This window comes from Annulohypoxylon maeteangense, assembly GCF_022496945.1.
Source record: "Annulohypoxylon maeteangense strain CBS 123835 unplaced genomic scaffold GGS22scaffold_18, whole genome shotgun sequence".
NCBI classification, from domain to species: Eukaryota; Fungi; Ascomycota; class Sordariomycetes; order Xylariales; family Hypoxylaceae; genus Annulohypoxylon; species Annulohypoxylon maeteangense.
In genome coordinates, this window is record NW_025953265.1 from 444,200 (window position 1) to 459,394 (window position 15,195).

General features: G+C 47.9%; 5 protein-coding genes across 5 annotated transcripts; 4 read left to right on the forward strand and 1 right to left on the reverse strand.

The window, feature by feature from the left end:
• Window positions 1-327: 327 nt before the first annotated feature.
• GGS22DRAFT_171786 (arad-like aldolase/epimerase) lies at window positions 328-1,846 on the forward strand. The gene is made up of 3 exons (XM_047962661.1): window positions 328-681; window positions 733-1,290; window positions 1,394-1,846. The coding sequence occupies exons 1-3, from the start codon at window positions 381-383 to the stop codon at window positions 1,438-1,440; spliced, it is 906 nt and encodes a 301-aa protein (XP_047815592.1). The 5' UTR covers window positions 328-380; the 3' UTR covers window positions 1,441-1,846.
• Window positions 1,847-2,355: 509 nt separating this feature from the next.
• On the forward strand, window positions 2,356-3,582 carry GGS22DRAFT_181534 (uncharacterized protein; the record flags this gene model as incomplete). Its single annotated transcript, XM_047963873.1, has 3 exons — window positions 2,356-2,627; window positions 2,691-3,401; window positions 3,462-3,582. The coding sequence occupies 3 exons, from the start codon at window positions 2,356-2,358 to the stop codon at window positions 3,580-3,582; spliced, it is 1,104 nt and encodes a 367-aa protein (XP_047815593.1).
• Window positions 3,583-9,171: 5,589 nt separating this feature from the next.
• GGS22DRAFT_55987 (uncharacterized protein) lies at window positions 9,172-10,835 on the forward strand. Its single transcript, XM_047967422.1, has 4 exons — window positions 9,172-9,412; window positions 9,465-9,969; window positions 10,023-10,069; window positions 10,211-10,835. The coding sequence occupies exons 1-4, from the start codon at window positions 9,256-9,258 to the stop codon at window positions 10,660-10,662; spliced, it is 1,161 nt and encodes a 386-aa protein (XP_047815594.1). The 5' UTR covers window positions 9,172-9,255; the 3' UTR covers window positions 10,663-10,835.
• Window positions 10,836-11,558: 723 nt separating this feature from the next.
• GGS22DRAFT_171798 (Formyltransferase) lies at window positions 11,559-13,587 on the forward strand. The gene is made up of 3 exons (XM_047962662.1): window positions 11,559-12,238; window positions 12,406-12,476; window positions 12,549-13,587. The coding sequence occupies exons 1-3, from the start codon at window positions 11,827-11,829 to the stop codon at window positions 13,455-13,457; spliced, it is 1,392 nt and encodes a 463-aa protein (XP_047815595.1). The 5' UTR covers window positions 11,559-11,826; the 3' UTR covers window positions 13,458-13,587.
• Window positions 13,588-13,991: 404 nt separating this feature from the next.
• GGS22DRAFT_191951 (uncharacterized protein) lies at window positions 13,992-14,645 on the reverse strand (the record flags this gene model as incomplete). Its single annotated transcript, XM_047965191.1, has 3 exons — window positions 13,992-14,235; window positions 14,358-14,514; window positions 14,597-14,645. The coding sequence occupies 3 exons, from the start codon at window positions 14,643-14,645 to the stop codon at window positions 13,992-13,994; spliced, it is 450 nt and encodes a 149-aa protein (XP_047815596.1).
• Window positions 14,646-15,195: the final 550 nt, after the last annotated feature.

A 15,195-nucleotide genomic window follows, 5' to 3' on the forward strand; every position in this document is an offset into this window, starting at 1 on the left:
TATACAAGATAAATCCAGACGTAGTACAATATATGTACGTCATAACTAACCAATGAGCTCCCAGTAAAAGTTGATGACCGGTCAGGTCGCACCGTTACACAACTCCGGCGCCGCTTTCTCCGCATCGGATGTACCACTAGGACGGTAGTTGTTTGTCTGCGTATGTACGATTTGGAGATCTATTTTCAACTTCATCACAAACCAACCTCGCCATTGGTGGGAGGCAATTAACGTCACTCTTTCCCCGCCTGACGGAATCATGTAAGCGATCTTTATATCATAAATATGTAGAAAGGGGTTCCGTCATCTTGATATATCAACAGAGTAATAATTCCCATTGCCAAATTCTTGATTGCCGAAGAAATCAACACTAATACAGAATGTCTCCCTCAGCAACAGCCCCCGAGACCGCACCTGTGATCCGCGAGAAGTCCCAGGATAATGGGTTTAACGGAAAAGACAAGGTCGAGAACCCTCCGCAAGTTCAAGTCTCCGGTAAGACCAAAAGCGGGAAGAAGTTGAACATCAGGACCTACCCCAAGTTCGAGAACCTAGAGGACGAGAGGCTTTACCGCAAACGGCACCTCGCAGCAGCATTCCGAGCATTTGCTGACCGTGGCTTCGACGAGGGTGTGGCCGGTCACATATCTGTCCGGGACCCTATCCTCACTGACCACTTTTGTACGTTGAGTTCGGAGTTAACCCCCCTTCAGCTACTGATTAGGGGTATAGGGCTGAACCCACTCTCGACACACTTCTCGCTTATCAAGGTGTCGGACCTCATCTTATGCGATGAAGATGGGAATGTAGTCGAAGGAAACGAGCCTGTGAACGCAGCTGCCTTTGCGATCCACTCACAGATCCACAAGGCTCGACCGGATGTCCATGCTGCTTGTCACGCTCATAGTGTTCATGGGAAGGCATTCTCAGTCTTTGGTCGCGAGTTAGAGATGATTACTCAAGACTCATGTCGCTTCTATAAGAGCCATGGCGTGTACCGAGATTTCCGGGGCGTTGTTCTTGACAGTGAAGAAGGTAGGAGGATCGGGAAAGCCCTTGGGAATGGAAAAGCAGTGATACTTCAGAACCATGGTCTTCTCACTGTTGGAAGTACCGTTGACGAAGCGGCTTTCTGGTTCATCAGCCTTGAGAGAACTTGCCAAGCCCAACTCCTTGCAGATGCCGCATCAGCCGCCGGGTACAAGAAGATTCTTATCGACGACGATGAGGCTGCATACACATCTCTTCAAGTTGGTGGACCAGATAAGGGATGGTTGGCCTTTCAACCATGTAAGTTTTCGATTGATTGTTTTTTCTCATCGTTTGCCCCTATGCCCCTTATTCTCATTTAACAATGATATTGTGCGCATTATCAGTATCTAACAACTAGCAGATTACGACGAACAAGTTGCAAAAACAAAAGGCGACTTCTTAAATTAATTCGCATAGGTGTTTTCGATTGTGAATCTACAGAATGAATATGTGTACGGAAATAAGGGGTCAGCGTGTTTTTGTGTTTCGACAGGCAAAAAAGATAACTAACCAAAACACTCGACAATTTGACCGAATAGTCTTATTTGTCAGGTTAGTCTACCCAGTAGGTAAGCTTGGGGAAACACGATTGTCCTCGTCACCGACCTGACTACAGGAGATTACATGGGATACTGAAATGCTAGAGATGCGATTGTATCCCAAGCACAGCTAGTGAGAATTGTGACTAACAAATTTATCTAGTGAAGAAGTGTCAAGGGGTCTTATGTATGGTACCTAGTAGCATAATGTTACACTTTCCCTAACGTGTATAAAATGATACTGAAAGAAAATAGCAGAACTGTCGAAAATCAGCAGCATGAAATACACCAAGTACGCCAGCAATGTTGTGGTCTGTACTTGCGTGTATCCTTTCCTCTGGCTGTATGTTGAGTTGGCATTTTGAGTGTATCCATGCTCATGTTGTATAACGTCCACTCACGATAGAAGTCCTAACTATGACTACTTCTTAACTAATACAGTACAAATATAAGCATATATAAATGTAAACCTACCTACAATCTCCTGTCTTGAGTTTCCCTGGACCAAGACAGAAGGCACGAAGTCTAAAAGGCAACAACGCCTTTATCGTCCCTAAGTCATTCAACCTTGAATTCTTTCTACCTCCCACTCTAAGAAGAGTAGCAACACCAAACACGACATCGCCGTTGTTACCGTCGCTACCAACACAGTTTATTACATTGACAAGTCTCACCAATGTCTTCAGTCACATCTTTATTCCTCCATTCGTCAAGTTCGACTTTATTTGCCCCGACGTCGGCTTCGTCTTCGTTCGAATTCTCCCGTCGTATCTCTCAAGTACCCATGGCGCCACGACCGCTTCCCCCGGCCCCTTCCCCTGAGTGGGCATCTGTCACCGAGTGCATCAGGACACGGTATACGCGAGGTGGACCTTTCATCACCCGCCATATTCTCCAGCGTGTTGCAATGCAGATAAGTCTCTACCAAGCCGGCATGCTCACGAGCAAACCCTTCATCCTGTACGACATGAATAACCACGGGGTTTCTGTCGAGATCGACCCAGATAAGGAGTCCCCAATCTTTAGGGATATGAGATGCAACCACGGTGACCGAAAGTAAATTTCCCTTTTCCCCAAAACAACAACCATTCTTCCCCTCAAATACTAACCTCCTAATAGAAAGGGTCCCTACATTTACTACCGGAGCATCCAGGTCATGCTCTCCCACAGAGACATGAGGAAATTCGATGCCGAGATGGCATTCCTGCCTCTGGTAATAATGTTCCCCGCGACCCCGGGCCGTTGTCATAATCACCACACGCACGACGAGAATAAAGGTCCCGAATCATTCTACCCCTCCGAACTCACCACGATCCTCAACATCGAGCGGCAATCGTGGGAGGAGTCGGAGGAGTACGGACACCTGAAGGCGGTGCTCAAGACACACACCGACCAGCTGTCGAAGATCGATCGCGTCATCGGGTTCGGGTGCGGAACCCTCGCGGATGGCCGCACGCGCTGCCAGTTCTCAGCGACGCAGCACGCCTTGATCTTTAGCCTGCAGAGGATCATCTCGAAGATGCACCCGGAGAACAACAAGGTGCGCCAGGGCCTTCGACAGGCCTGCAACAAGGACCCCGTCGAACTGGTCGTCCGGGGCATCCTCCAAGACCCGGCCTACACCGATACCGACAAGGCCGTTCTCAAGGGCATGGGTATGGAGGTCATGGGAGATCCCTGCGGATTCCTGGAGATGGACGAAAACAGCTTCGTCGTCTCCATCGACCTTAATACCCCAGCCCAGCAGATCATCGAGAATCTAGCGCGGCCGGCCGCGCTGATTCGGATGACTCACGTGGAGGAATTCAATGGGGAGAACGCCGGCATGTGGTACGTTTTATCTGCCGAATCTCTTGAACAAACATAAAGCTGACCATAGTCGAAAAATAGCACGGATCCCTCATCCTCACGAGTCGACAAGATGTTGCGAGAGGAATACGATCTGGTGAAGCTCAAATACCACCCGAACCTTCGCAACATCTGCATGTACATCAAGAAGCCGAGAACGTAGTCGAAGGTCGACTCGACTAAACATCAGCACCTTCGACCACAAATCGACTCATCGAACGGGGAGGTGCCCAAGCTCCATGGTGTATGAGTGAGCATTCCTCGTATACAATGCCTAGTACAGTACCGCTGCTTCTAAGCCCAATCTACCTATCTACCCCTATTCCGATTGCTATTACAATAACCCGCTTTCCCTCCTAGCTAAACCTGCGTCGCAACGAATACAAGAAAGTTATACCCACAAATACAATCCCAAACCATTAAACCTCGCTATCTCGGCAACCCTCGCCGTAACAAGAAACCACAATCCCTCGTATATATATACCCTCATCCAATTAAGTCCAGCTCTACCACCTCATTAACCAGCAATGCACCACCCCTCCCCTATCCCTTATAAATTCTCATCCTCATCCTCATCCTCATCTTCACCCTCATCCCACCAAAACGAAAGCCCCATCCAATAAAAATTACTCAGTAATAACCACCTTCCGATTCAAACAAACCCACATCGCAACCATCAGCCCGGTGAGCCAACACTCTCCAGACATATCCTCGCACCGGTAAAACTGCACTCCCCCAAAACACCCGCAACACCCGCAACACTCACGACATCGCGGTCCACACGACCACAGCCGACAGTTCACGGGCCACTGCCGCGCGAGTCAGTTAGTCCCGTCGCCGCAGATGTTCTTCGCCCAGTGGTAGCAGCACCCGAAGGGCTCCGTGCAGCAGTTGCCGGTTGCGCCGCCGCGGATACAGGATGGGTTATTCGGGCTTGCGCTGCTGTTTGTGCTTCCCGCTGTGGGGGAGCTGGAGGCTGCGGATGGCGTGCTTGTTGCGGCGGGTGGGGGCTGGAGGCTCCCGCTTGAGGTTGTGGGAGCGCTGGTGCTGTTGGGGGGGTTAGTTGGGGGCGGAAAAGGGAGGGGGGAGGGGATAGGGATAGGGAAATACCTGAATGAGATTTGTCTGCCCGAGCTGGGTTTTAGGGGCGTGTTGGTCATGGGCGCTTGGGCCTTGGGTTGTTGTTGGACGGTTTGATTCATTGTGGTGGGTTGGAATGGATTATATATGATGTGGTGTTGAGTAAGGAGTGTATAACTTGTTGAGTAGCGATGGTGTGTGTGAGTATGCTGGAATTATCCAATGCTTGCCAATATTAGAACGATAGTGTGTCAGTTTGGTTTGCTTGAGGGAGAAACGAGAGAATGAGTCGAGAAGACACGACGAGAGAGAAGAGCACTTTTAAGATCCCATCTCCCTCTTGGTCCTTCCGTGAATCATCCAGACCGGTTGGAAGTCATGACCGGTCTGCTTGTCACTTTATATGAACGGAGAAGGCATGACCATCATCAACACGTCGGGAAGGTAGGCTCGGTGACGTGTAAGTTAGCCAAGTCATTATATTTATTCAGTCTCGTTCTAGGTCTGATTGTAGAATCTACAGTCACCGTTCACGGAGTGTCCGTATGCGACTTCGACGTGCCGGAGTCTCATTCAACATCGCCTTCCGCAAGAGAGTAGTAATGCTTGGAATATAATCTCGATTTCTAAAGCTAGAGACCCGATTATTGGCTGGCCTTGCAGGATGATTATATATATGGACATATCTGGAGCGCATATCCTCATGTTCTTCTCCTAGTAGATCTCCTATCTTTCGAACCGAAGCTCGAAGATACAGCGTTCGAAATCTCGTGTTTAGCAAGCACACAAGAAACGTGGAGTCAAGTATAGATCGTGATTAATGGTGATTCGAGTATCACAAATATCTTGACTGGGGAGTTCACGTGCAGAGTGACAAAAATAACCTTGTCTGGTCGGATGACACGCATATCGACTCCCAAATGGGAAGGCCCTCGGGTGACCTTCCGCTTCACCTCACAACCGTTTTATGTGGAGGCTCATTATTGATGTCTATTACTGGTCTTCAAGTCCATCTCAAACACGATCCAAGTGTCACAACAACTTACGATCGATGCCATTATTGGGCGCATTATATATTGGGCTCATAAGGTATATATAGAATATTCCAATCTCCAGTAATGTATAATCATTCCTGTTGAAGGAAGGTCTGGGCCGTGATAGATTTCTGATACGTAGTTGTAGCGATAGACCGGTTGTTGATCCGAGATGGCTCTTATCCATATTCTTTACAGTGGTTGTGTGGTTCCTAGATCCTGTCAACATAATCAGATCCGCGAAGAATGTTAGTTAACCAATAGGAAATGGAATCATTACCTGAAAAGTAGTACTTCTGGCTGCCATTTACATTCCTCTCTATATATCTAGCGACTTCTTAGTGCCGGAACGAACCGTAGAGTATCCTCCTCTGAGGATTGCGAAGTAATGACTACAAGAGAGGACTTCCCCGTTCTCCAATTTAGATTCGCGACTGAGCCTCCCATTTACATGTAGGGTTACAGATTGTGCCTCGCTTATTCTCTAGGTCATGATGTACTCCATACAGCTGAGAAGCTACATCCTATTGAAAATCGTTTCGAGCAATCATTAACATATATGATATGTTCGTTTTTATTGGCCGCCCGGATATGTCACTACGGCTGTATTAGGTCAGGAGTTTTGTATCAACATAGATGATTTGTCCCTGGTACGAACAGCGAATAGATAATCGGGAGGCACGAGGTCTAGGCCAATCCAATATTGCAGGCTCTGTCATGAGGTTCGGTTAGGCATGCCACACATAAAGTGTGCATTTCACCCACGAATTTCATCTGTAAAGAGAAAACAGTTCAGATGAAAATATTACAAGTCGCCTCCAACGTTCCTATTTCGACACCCCTGTGTACTCCTGCTTCGCTGTCTTTTCTACCGGTAAGAATACTCAGACTACCATTGTGTCTAACGAACAACATGGCAGGTTGGTCTTTAGAGTCTAGACCAGGTACTCTTATCTGCAGATATGCCTAACGAAGTTTGCGAAAGTCCGAAAGTCCTTCGGCGACTTTAAACCTACGATCACCGGGGAACTGGTGTTGAAAATTCGGCGCGCAATTCCGTGTTAGTTTGGAAGCTTTGATTTCAACTTCCCAAGTCCCTAGTGAATGGTATGTAGACAACGACTCTCGCAGTAGCGTGGCCCCCAAGTGGTACCAGTCCGAGACTAGACTGGCCGTGCTTCTTTCACGGACCTTGGTACGCTACCTTAGGGAAGGACATTATTTGCGTAACGAACTAGGTAAGCCAGATAAGTTAAAGAATGGGACTGCCAAGCATATCTTGGAGTAGGTCTTCTTGATACGGTATCCAAGTGATATGTGTTTAAGTGACACATTATCAAGGAAATATAATGTATAATAGAACAAGGCGCACATGTACTTTTCATATGTCGAATAGGGGAAGTAAACGAATAAGCGATGATATGAAGGGTTCGTCACAGTCGAAGGGACGGGGGTGACAGCCACAATTGGGTAACACTGGCTCCGCTTGGTGGAAGAGGCCTTCCGTACTGCTCTGCCCTACCCTGCCCTATGACCCAGCGATTCGTAACCCTCATCAAGCGTGCTTCTTCTGCAGGGCAAGACTTTGGATGTGACAAGGGTTCGGACACATGGGCATGATATCTATCGATCATCAGTGATAGGCTGCATCTTGATTCGAGCTCATTGCCGTCCCGGGCTAGACTAGACCGCTTATGTTCCCCTCTTCTGCCTTTTCTTACAGTGTACCTTTACTCATGGGATATTCGGGATTTGGGATTATATGCAGAGGACATACCTGGAATATCCTATTACTCCCTACTTGCTTAAGATAGAGAATATATCCAATAACACCTTTCAAGATACCTATCCAAGGACCAAATCACCACCAACGCTTAATTCCGTCTATCCGTCTCTCCGTGTCAAAAATGTTGTAACCGGTCAAAGATTATCAATCACAAGTCCAGATCATTTCCTAATTCAGAATACGCCGTGTACTTATAACCGCCACTAATGGTACCCTAATGCTTAGCTGCCTGGATCTTTTTAAGGGTCGAAAAAACATTAAACCGGGCAGACCAGGGTATGGTAAGCGATATGATTGGGTACATAAGGTTATTATGTAATGTTCTTTTAAAAAGCGGGGATTTAGGGCGGATATTTGGGGGCTATGAACTTTCCCCCCTTACTTTAGCTCCGGTAGAACTCCAATCTGTCCAATTTCTTCAATATCCATTATCAACATGTGAGAATAATTGGAAACGAATTACTTCATAATACTTCATGTCATATGAAAACAGACCACCAACAGTCTTCTCGATCAGACGTTTCAATAAATGCAGATCGCCATTATACATATAATATCTACCTAGGTACCCATACATTTACCCGAGCAAGGGGATCTCGTTTCGTAGCATGTACCCTGCCAGAATAGCGTCAGAATAAATGGGCCATGTGTGAACCACCCGAAATGGTACTGTATTACACTGTGTTTTGGTCTATCCCCAATATTATCTAACTAGGAAATTGTCAGCTTTGCCACGGCATCAAAGAGTCTAGGGGATAGTAAACTTACAGTGTATTACAGTAGTATTAATACATGGCTCGCACATGGCTCACTTATTCTGACGCTATTCTGCCTGCCTCAACTTTCAAGTGTAGCGTATCATGCAAATACCGACCTCGATGGCTTCTTATTCGATGCTACTCAAAAAACCCAGACTAGCCTTGATAACCGGGGCGCTGGAATACTACCTCCTGCGTATTCATTCCCAAGCGCGGGGATATGTATGTTCTCAGAATAGATCCCCATCGTCCAGCCTTATCAGGCTGCACATGAAGAGAAACAAGACAGAAACCGTCCATTCCCTTCGCCACCTCCTTGACTTGGCTAGGTATGTCATGGTTATTAATCAACTATCAAACACTACTACGATCCATTGAGAACTAGCCCTCTTTGATGTCGTGGAAGGATCTTACATTTACCTGTCTGGGGTAGCTGAGTAGCTAAGGCAGGTTATGAATTAATGACGAATTATAGAACGATAGGCCACCAAAGGATTCCCGTTTCATCCGTCCTACATGCGAACTGTAGTCGCGATCGTGGCCGCCATACTTCGTACCTAGCGGGATTTACGTGAGTATCTCCATGACGGAAATGTCAACGATGAGCCGGCGGCGGGTGTGGCGCACTCTAGGGAGAACAGTACCAAGATGCAAGACACGCCTGTTCTACATCAGGTATCCTCTCCGATACGATAATAAAGTCCTACGCTCCCAGACTTATTATTTGCCTGCCGCGAGACCCCAAGGGTCTGGCGCACGGGAGAGCGAGTGGTGCAGCGGTGGTGGACAGGGTCGCAAGCCTAGCCCGCTGCAGCCCACCCAGGAAATGCGGGATGCTCATCCTTACCCGATGCCGTTAAGCTTGCTCGTTCTTTGCGGATCTAGGTTACCACACCTACTCACATACCTTGTCTCTCCGAGGGGACTTGATACGTTATTTAAATCTAGGAGGAATGCCTCACCGTGTCAAGTTTCGTTCGTCGATGATGGGGAAATGGTTCTTCGGTAGCGTTTCGTGCGCTTTTTTGCCCACATTCTTAGCCTGTTGATCAGAGGCGGGCCAAAGTCGACGGTCAACTATCATATGATAGCTTCAACCTAAGCTTCTGTCTCTTACTCATACACGACATATCATATTGGTATCATTGTTTTTATGCTTCCCTTTCGGCCGAGACGAAATGAGTGAAAATGCGGTGGTCCCGAAGTTGCCGGCCGAGAATGGTGTTCATGTTTGGAGGACGGCGGTGGTTATGCCATTCATAACCTTCGCTTTCGTGGCCGCTAGATTCTACTGTCGGAGTTACGTAGTAAGGAGATCATTGGCTCTCGATGATTGTAGGTTTTAAGTCCGATGGCTCTACCTGCATTGCGCTCACCGACGGGATAGATGTCGTCGCTGCGACGATGGTCACCATTATCATTCACGCAGTACTAATGGCCAATGCGACGTACCACGGTATGGGTTTACACATATGGCAATTCACACCAGAGCTCAATTCGGAATATTACCTCTGGATCGGCATATCTTCCGAGTTTTACGTGTTAAGCTTAGCCGGGTTTAAGACTTCATTACTATTACTATACTTGCAGCTCTTCGGCGTCAACCGCAAGTTTAGGATGGCATGCTATATCACCCTATTTTACACGCTCGGGTATCTAACATGCAACGCTCTCACCGAATTCTTGGGCTGTAATCCGATCGCGAAGAAATGGCAGTCGAAGTTACCGGGCCATTGTATAAATACCGTCGCAGCGAACATCGCGTACGGAGCTGGACATATGACAAGCGACCTTATCATCGCCATCCTTCCCATAGTGATGGTATGGAAATTGCAGTTCCCGACAAACAAGCAGAAAATTGGGCTCAGTCTCGCTCTAAGCAGCGGTTTTATGTAAGTGTCTTATAATGAAACAACTTATAATAGATGACTAATAAGTATGGTAGTGCTTGGGCAATTGCTTGCATTCGATGGGCTATCTCAACATACAACAGTATGTAACATCCAGAGTTATTTGTTCCCCTTCTAGTATCATTTCTATTTCTACTTTCTTGGAATTTATAACGCCTGAGACATGCATTAAATGAGTCAATCCCCTACTTAAACAAGCAATTACTTACTCCCGTTGTTATAGTGTTAAGTTATGATCGACCTTGGTGGGCTGGGATCAGTTTTACCTTCTCGATTCTAGAAGTCAACACAGGTCTCATCTGCGCATGCGCGGCAACATTTAGCCCGTTATTCAACGTTTTCACTTCACAAGTTAGGAATTGGACGCATCGAGCATCGATGAGTTGGCAAAACCACTCCCAAAGAGCGTCAATCAGCTGGCGCAACTCCCGAAGTGAGAAGGAAAACCGTTCCTGGAGACCAATAAGCATCCCCGACGATTCTGAACCACCCGCACCGCCGGAGCCCGCGCGCACACTGCGAATGTCGAACGATAGTTTAGAGGGTAGCGAGTTCAGCCTGGAGCCGATTGTCACGGCGAATGCCATGCCGTGCACTAGCCCGGACGACGAATTCGCCCACTACGATCTCCAAGGGTTACAGGCGCTCCATTCCGATAATAGGGGGACGGTATGACAGGCTTATCATTTGGACGGCTTAAACATTTCAATTCGTTGAGCGATTCATCACGCCATTATCGGGATAGGACGGATGCGTCACGGCAGTCGATGGTGATTCCACCGGGAATTACACCGCTACTCCATAGACGCGTATCGCTGGTGGAGACTTCAAGACATTGAGAGACCCGCTATGAGGCTTTTGAATTCGCCAACATCATCATCCGCACTTGCGCCACGATGATAATAACGAAGTTGCTATAACCATCTGTGTTGGTTATATCTGTTTCGAATTATTCTCTAGCGTAACTGGAAAGAAGGAATTTCTGGACGAGAGGACACCAGCGAAGATTTGGTCGATATTATGTCTCATTCTATAATCCATCGAGCTGGAGTCACGACTCTACGATCTTATCCTCGGAGATATGAGGTGCGAGAGGCTGCAATACGACTCTGCGTCTTCGCCTCAATCGAGGCTACCATGCAATACGACCTACCTTACCATTCACGCGCATATTCTACGAAAGGTCAATCTAATTAATTCCTCCTTCATTTATTCGATGGCGTAAATGAGGCGAGGACCTATCCGAGAACATCGCCATCAAGGGCTTCGTTTTATCGACCTCCCTGAATGAGACATATACTCCTTTTAATTAATTTGCAAAGCTATAGATACCCATATGTAAAGCTTAAATATAAAAATAGTAAAATGTGTTCAGGTCAATTGCCTATGAAGTTGCTCGATGAGCTCTGAAGTGTACCGTTATAGATTGTTCGTGAAATGGGAAGAAAACGTGTTGTTACTGAGCAGTCTGAAACTCCCGATTCTCTACCGTATGAAACTGTACTCAGTTCTAGACGTGCCAAGATATTTTGTAAACGGAGTATTAAACTCATTTTCACACAACCCCGAATCCCCTCGACTCAAAAGCAAAATCTAACAGCTTAAGTTATTACAAGATAATCATTCGCATGTAGCTGGTTCTGTTACATAAGAAGTACTAAGGTATACAATTGATACCTTCTTAATTGCAACTCGATATCATTGACCCGTCACTAGAAATCTCCTAACTAAGTAGCTACGGACAATCTAGCTAGCTTCACGCAGCATATCCGACTCTCATGAACAGAGCAGAGAGCTTAGGATACACACGCAGCGAGTCCTCAGCACCTACGCCCCAAGATGCAGCCCCTCCTCCGCAAGGCCGCTACAGCGAGCATCCGCCCGCAAGCACGCCGCGCACTAAGGACAGCCACAGCGGAAGTCCGTACCCCGCGCTCAACAGCCCTACATGCAGCAATTAGGACACCATGGGTATGTCGGACTTGCTCGCAAGCGAGGCCCTTCAGCTCCGCATCTAATACCGCTTCACTCTCATCTTCATTGCCGAGAAGTGAGAGCGAAGGCAAAGTCAAGATCGCGAAGAAATCAGAACCCCTACGCATTCTGTTCTGCGGCTCTGATCACTTCAGCTGCGCGGCGCTGGAGGCGTTGAATCGGGAGCGCGAGAATGACCCGGGGCTGATTGAGTCGATTGATGTTGTGGTGCGCCCGGGGAAGAGGGCCGGGAGGGGGAATCGGGATGTTGTGTATCGTGAGTATTGACTTTTTTGAATTTGCGCTTGCTTTTTTGTTTGGGGGTGGGCATGAGATGGGGGTGGTTATGGTGATACGTGAAAGCGGATATGACAGTTGAATTGATAAGGAGAACTGAGGGAAGTGAAAGTGAAAATATACATTAACGAAAATCTCACCATATAGCACCGATTAGAGACCTAGCCACAAGCCTCGGCCTTCCAATTCATGAGAGGGATACTTTTACGGGATGGGATGTAAGCATCACCCCTTTTTCACATCACATCCCCCATCTCATACACGCAAAAACTCATCCCCTATCCCCTTAGATGCCACCCCAAACAAACATCATAATAGCCGTCTCATTCGGGCTCTTCGTACCCCCCCGACTCCTCCAACAAGCCCGCTTCGGCGGCCTCAACATCCACCCGTCCCTCCTTCCGGACCTCCGCGGCCCAGCTCCACTTCACCACGCCCTCCTCTCCAAGCGGGAGTCCACAGGCGTAACATTACAGACCCTCGACCCAGAGCGTTTCGACCACGGCAAGATCCTAGCGCAGACACCAGACTTACCCATCCCACCTAAATGCGACTACCAGACCCTCCTAGACCTAATAACCCCCACAGCAGCCGCGCTCCTAATCCGCGGGCTAAAAGACGGCGTATACATCCCCCCCCTAGAAGAAGTCCAAACCGCGCCCAAAACAATAAAACCAAACCCCCTCCAACACGCCCCCAAAATCACCAAAGCCGACCGCCAAATCCTGGAACCCCACCTCCCCGACCTCCCGCACCGCTTCCGCGTCCTCGGGCCCTTGTGGCTATGGTCGCGCGACCGGAGCGGAGCACGTAAGCGCATTATCTTCGAGCAGATATCCGCCGTAGACGCCTCGTCTTTCGTACCGTGTCTGAGCGGATCGCTGTGTTCGCTTCCGCTTGAGGAGGATATCTCCCCTTCCCCTTCCCCTTCCCCTAATTCCCTCTCCCAGGTAACCGATCCCAACACCAAAGGGACCAGCGAGGCGGAAACCAAAACAACCCACCTAGCGATCTGGGTTCCCAAGAACAAAGAAGTAGACGACGCGGTGTACGTGGGGTCTCACCGGGTCGAGATGGCGAAGGTGGAGGGCGCGGAGGCGAAGCCGGCGGTGCGGGCTTTGAAGAATTTCTTGGTCCGTGTTGAGGGGCGGGGGGAGGTTGGGTGGGAGGATGCGAAGGGGTTGTTTGTTCTGGAATGAATTTATGGCTAGGTAGGTTTCCTCGCTTCGGGAGGGTGATGCGATAGTGAGGGCCTAGTAGATAGGTGTCCATGTTAGACAGTAGTAATTAGAGAAGCTGAGGGAATATCCGATTGGTAATTAAATATTAATGGGAGTCTATATGTACATTCACGACAAGAGAGCTGCGTTTTGGTTGTTGATACAAATGACAATTGGGTCTATATCACGACAGAGCCCATGTCTACATGTGGTGGTAATAATACATATGATGATCGGTGATCAGTGGGCCTCCCACAAAATCGCCGTCGTCGGAGATGCTCATGGTCTCATAAAAATCCCCTAGGAAATCCCACGAAGCCAGCCCGGAAGGTACAGCGGCAAGATCCCCAGACAATCCTTTCAAAAATAATGGTTTAGGTTTGGGTTTGGGTAAGTAGTCATAGTCACACATAATGGTAGCAATTAGAGGGGTTGGTTGTTGTTAGTGGTGGTGATGAGGGATATCTTTCCACTCATCAAAATGGCGGAATAGCCCCGGGAATGCGGAGGATCTCACTTATGCTCCTTCTCGTCCGCCGAGCTTCCTGCACTAGAGGAAGTCTCGGTCTTTGAAAGAGCATTCTCGTCTTCGATCTCCGGGCCGTGGATGCTCTCCTCGAAGACAGGCTCAGGCTCGTTGAACTCGAACTTCGTCTTGAAGTCATTAAGATGGTTGGAGTAGCCACTGCTATTGGAGCGGCGGCGGGCGTTGGAGAAGTTGAAATTCTCGTCGACAACCTCTTGACCTGCTGAGCCCCTAAACATATTTGTTAGTAACCGATATTGATAATTCCATGATAAACCGACGCATCATATACAGCCATTGATATAGCCGATGATGCCAATGATATATGGGATATATGGAGGTGTTGGACCTACCAATTGCCTTTGCCTCCACCGTTCTTCTTGGTCTTCTTTGGGTCGACGCCATCGAAGCCATTCTTGGCAAAGAACTTGGGTACGTTCTCGTGAGGTAGAACAGTACCCTCAGCAAGACCAGCGTGGTCCTTGTCGTTGTACTTGCGAGAACGAGTCACTACGAGCGGTATTGTGTTAGCAATTGCTTTGTATTAAATAAGATGTGTTTAGATGCCATGTATATGGTAAGTGTCCAAAACATTGATCCTCTCGACCAGTTGGTGTTGATGCTGTCTGTAGTTGTGACATGGATCATAGTAGTCACCAGGCGAGCACGTCACACAAGGATCATGCGGGGTGAATAGGACTAGGAGAGCTTGTTGGACCTACTTTTAACAGAGAGTTCGAGATGATGAAATATGAGAGGATTTACAGGATTAGGCCAGATAGATGATGATGGATTCCCCAATGGCTCGTAGATGAAGGTAGATGATGAAGATGAGATTAGAGGAGGAATCTAATGTCGAAGAGAGTAGAGTAGATGTATGGAGAGATGTATGGGGAGAGGTGGTGAGGAGTTGAAAGAGGAGAAGATATCAAAGTCCGGTCTAAGATCTAGTAGAAGTAGTCGTACAAGCAGTTGAGCTCTTCTATAATGCCCGGTAGTGGTCGAACGAACAAATAAAGAGTGGATGAACTGGATATGGAGGTGGGGTGGTTCTGGTAGTTATTAGTCGAATGAGGAGTTGGGTTGCATCAATATGTCTTGTGTGTCAGTCAATGTATGAACGGTTTGGATGTATGTATGTATTTGTTGGAGACTTGGAAGAAGCTCAATGGATGGGCAGGTCTGCTTTTA

Excerpts from the sequence above, each read along its gene's own strand:
- GGS22DRAFT_171786 (XM_047962661.1), top strand. The coding sequence starts at position 381 with ATGTCTCCCTCAGCAACAGCCCCCGAGACCGCACCTGTGATCCGCGAG. Across the intron at positions 682-732 it reads TATCCTCACTGACCACTTTT|GGCTGAACCCACTCTCGACA; the intron begins GTACGTTGAGTT and ends TTAGGGGTATAG. Across the intron at positions 1,291-1,393 it reads ATGGTTGGCCTTTCAACCAT|ATTACGACGAACAAGTTGCA; the intron begins GTAAGTTTTCGA and ends AACAACTAGCAG.
- GGS22DRAFT_55987 (XM_047967422.1), top strand. The coding sequence starts at position 9,256 with ATGAGTGAAAATGCGGTGGTCCCGAAGTTGCCGGCCGAGAATGGTGTT. Across the intron at positions 9,413-9,464 it reads ATCATTGGCTCTCGATGATT|ATGTCGTCGCTGCGACGATG; the intron begins GTAGGTTTTAAG and ends CCGACGGGATAG. Across the intron at positions 10,070-10,210 it reads GGCTATCTCAACATACAACA|TGTTAAGTTATGATCGACCT; the intron begins GTATGTAACATC and ends CCGTTGTTATAG.
- GGS22DRAFT_171798 (XM_047962662.1), top strand. The coding sequence starts at position 11,827 with ATGCAGCCCCTCCTCCGCAAGGCCGCTACAGCGAGCATCCGCCCGCAA. Across the intron at positions 12,239-12,405 it reads GAATCGGGATGTTGTGTATC|CACCGATTAGAGACCTAGCC; the intron begins GTGAGTATTGAC and ends CTCACCATATAG. Across the intron at positions 12,477-12,548 it reads ATACTTTTACGGGATGGGAT|ATGCCACCCCAAACAAACAT; the intron begins GTAAGCATCACC and ends CTATCCCCTTAG.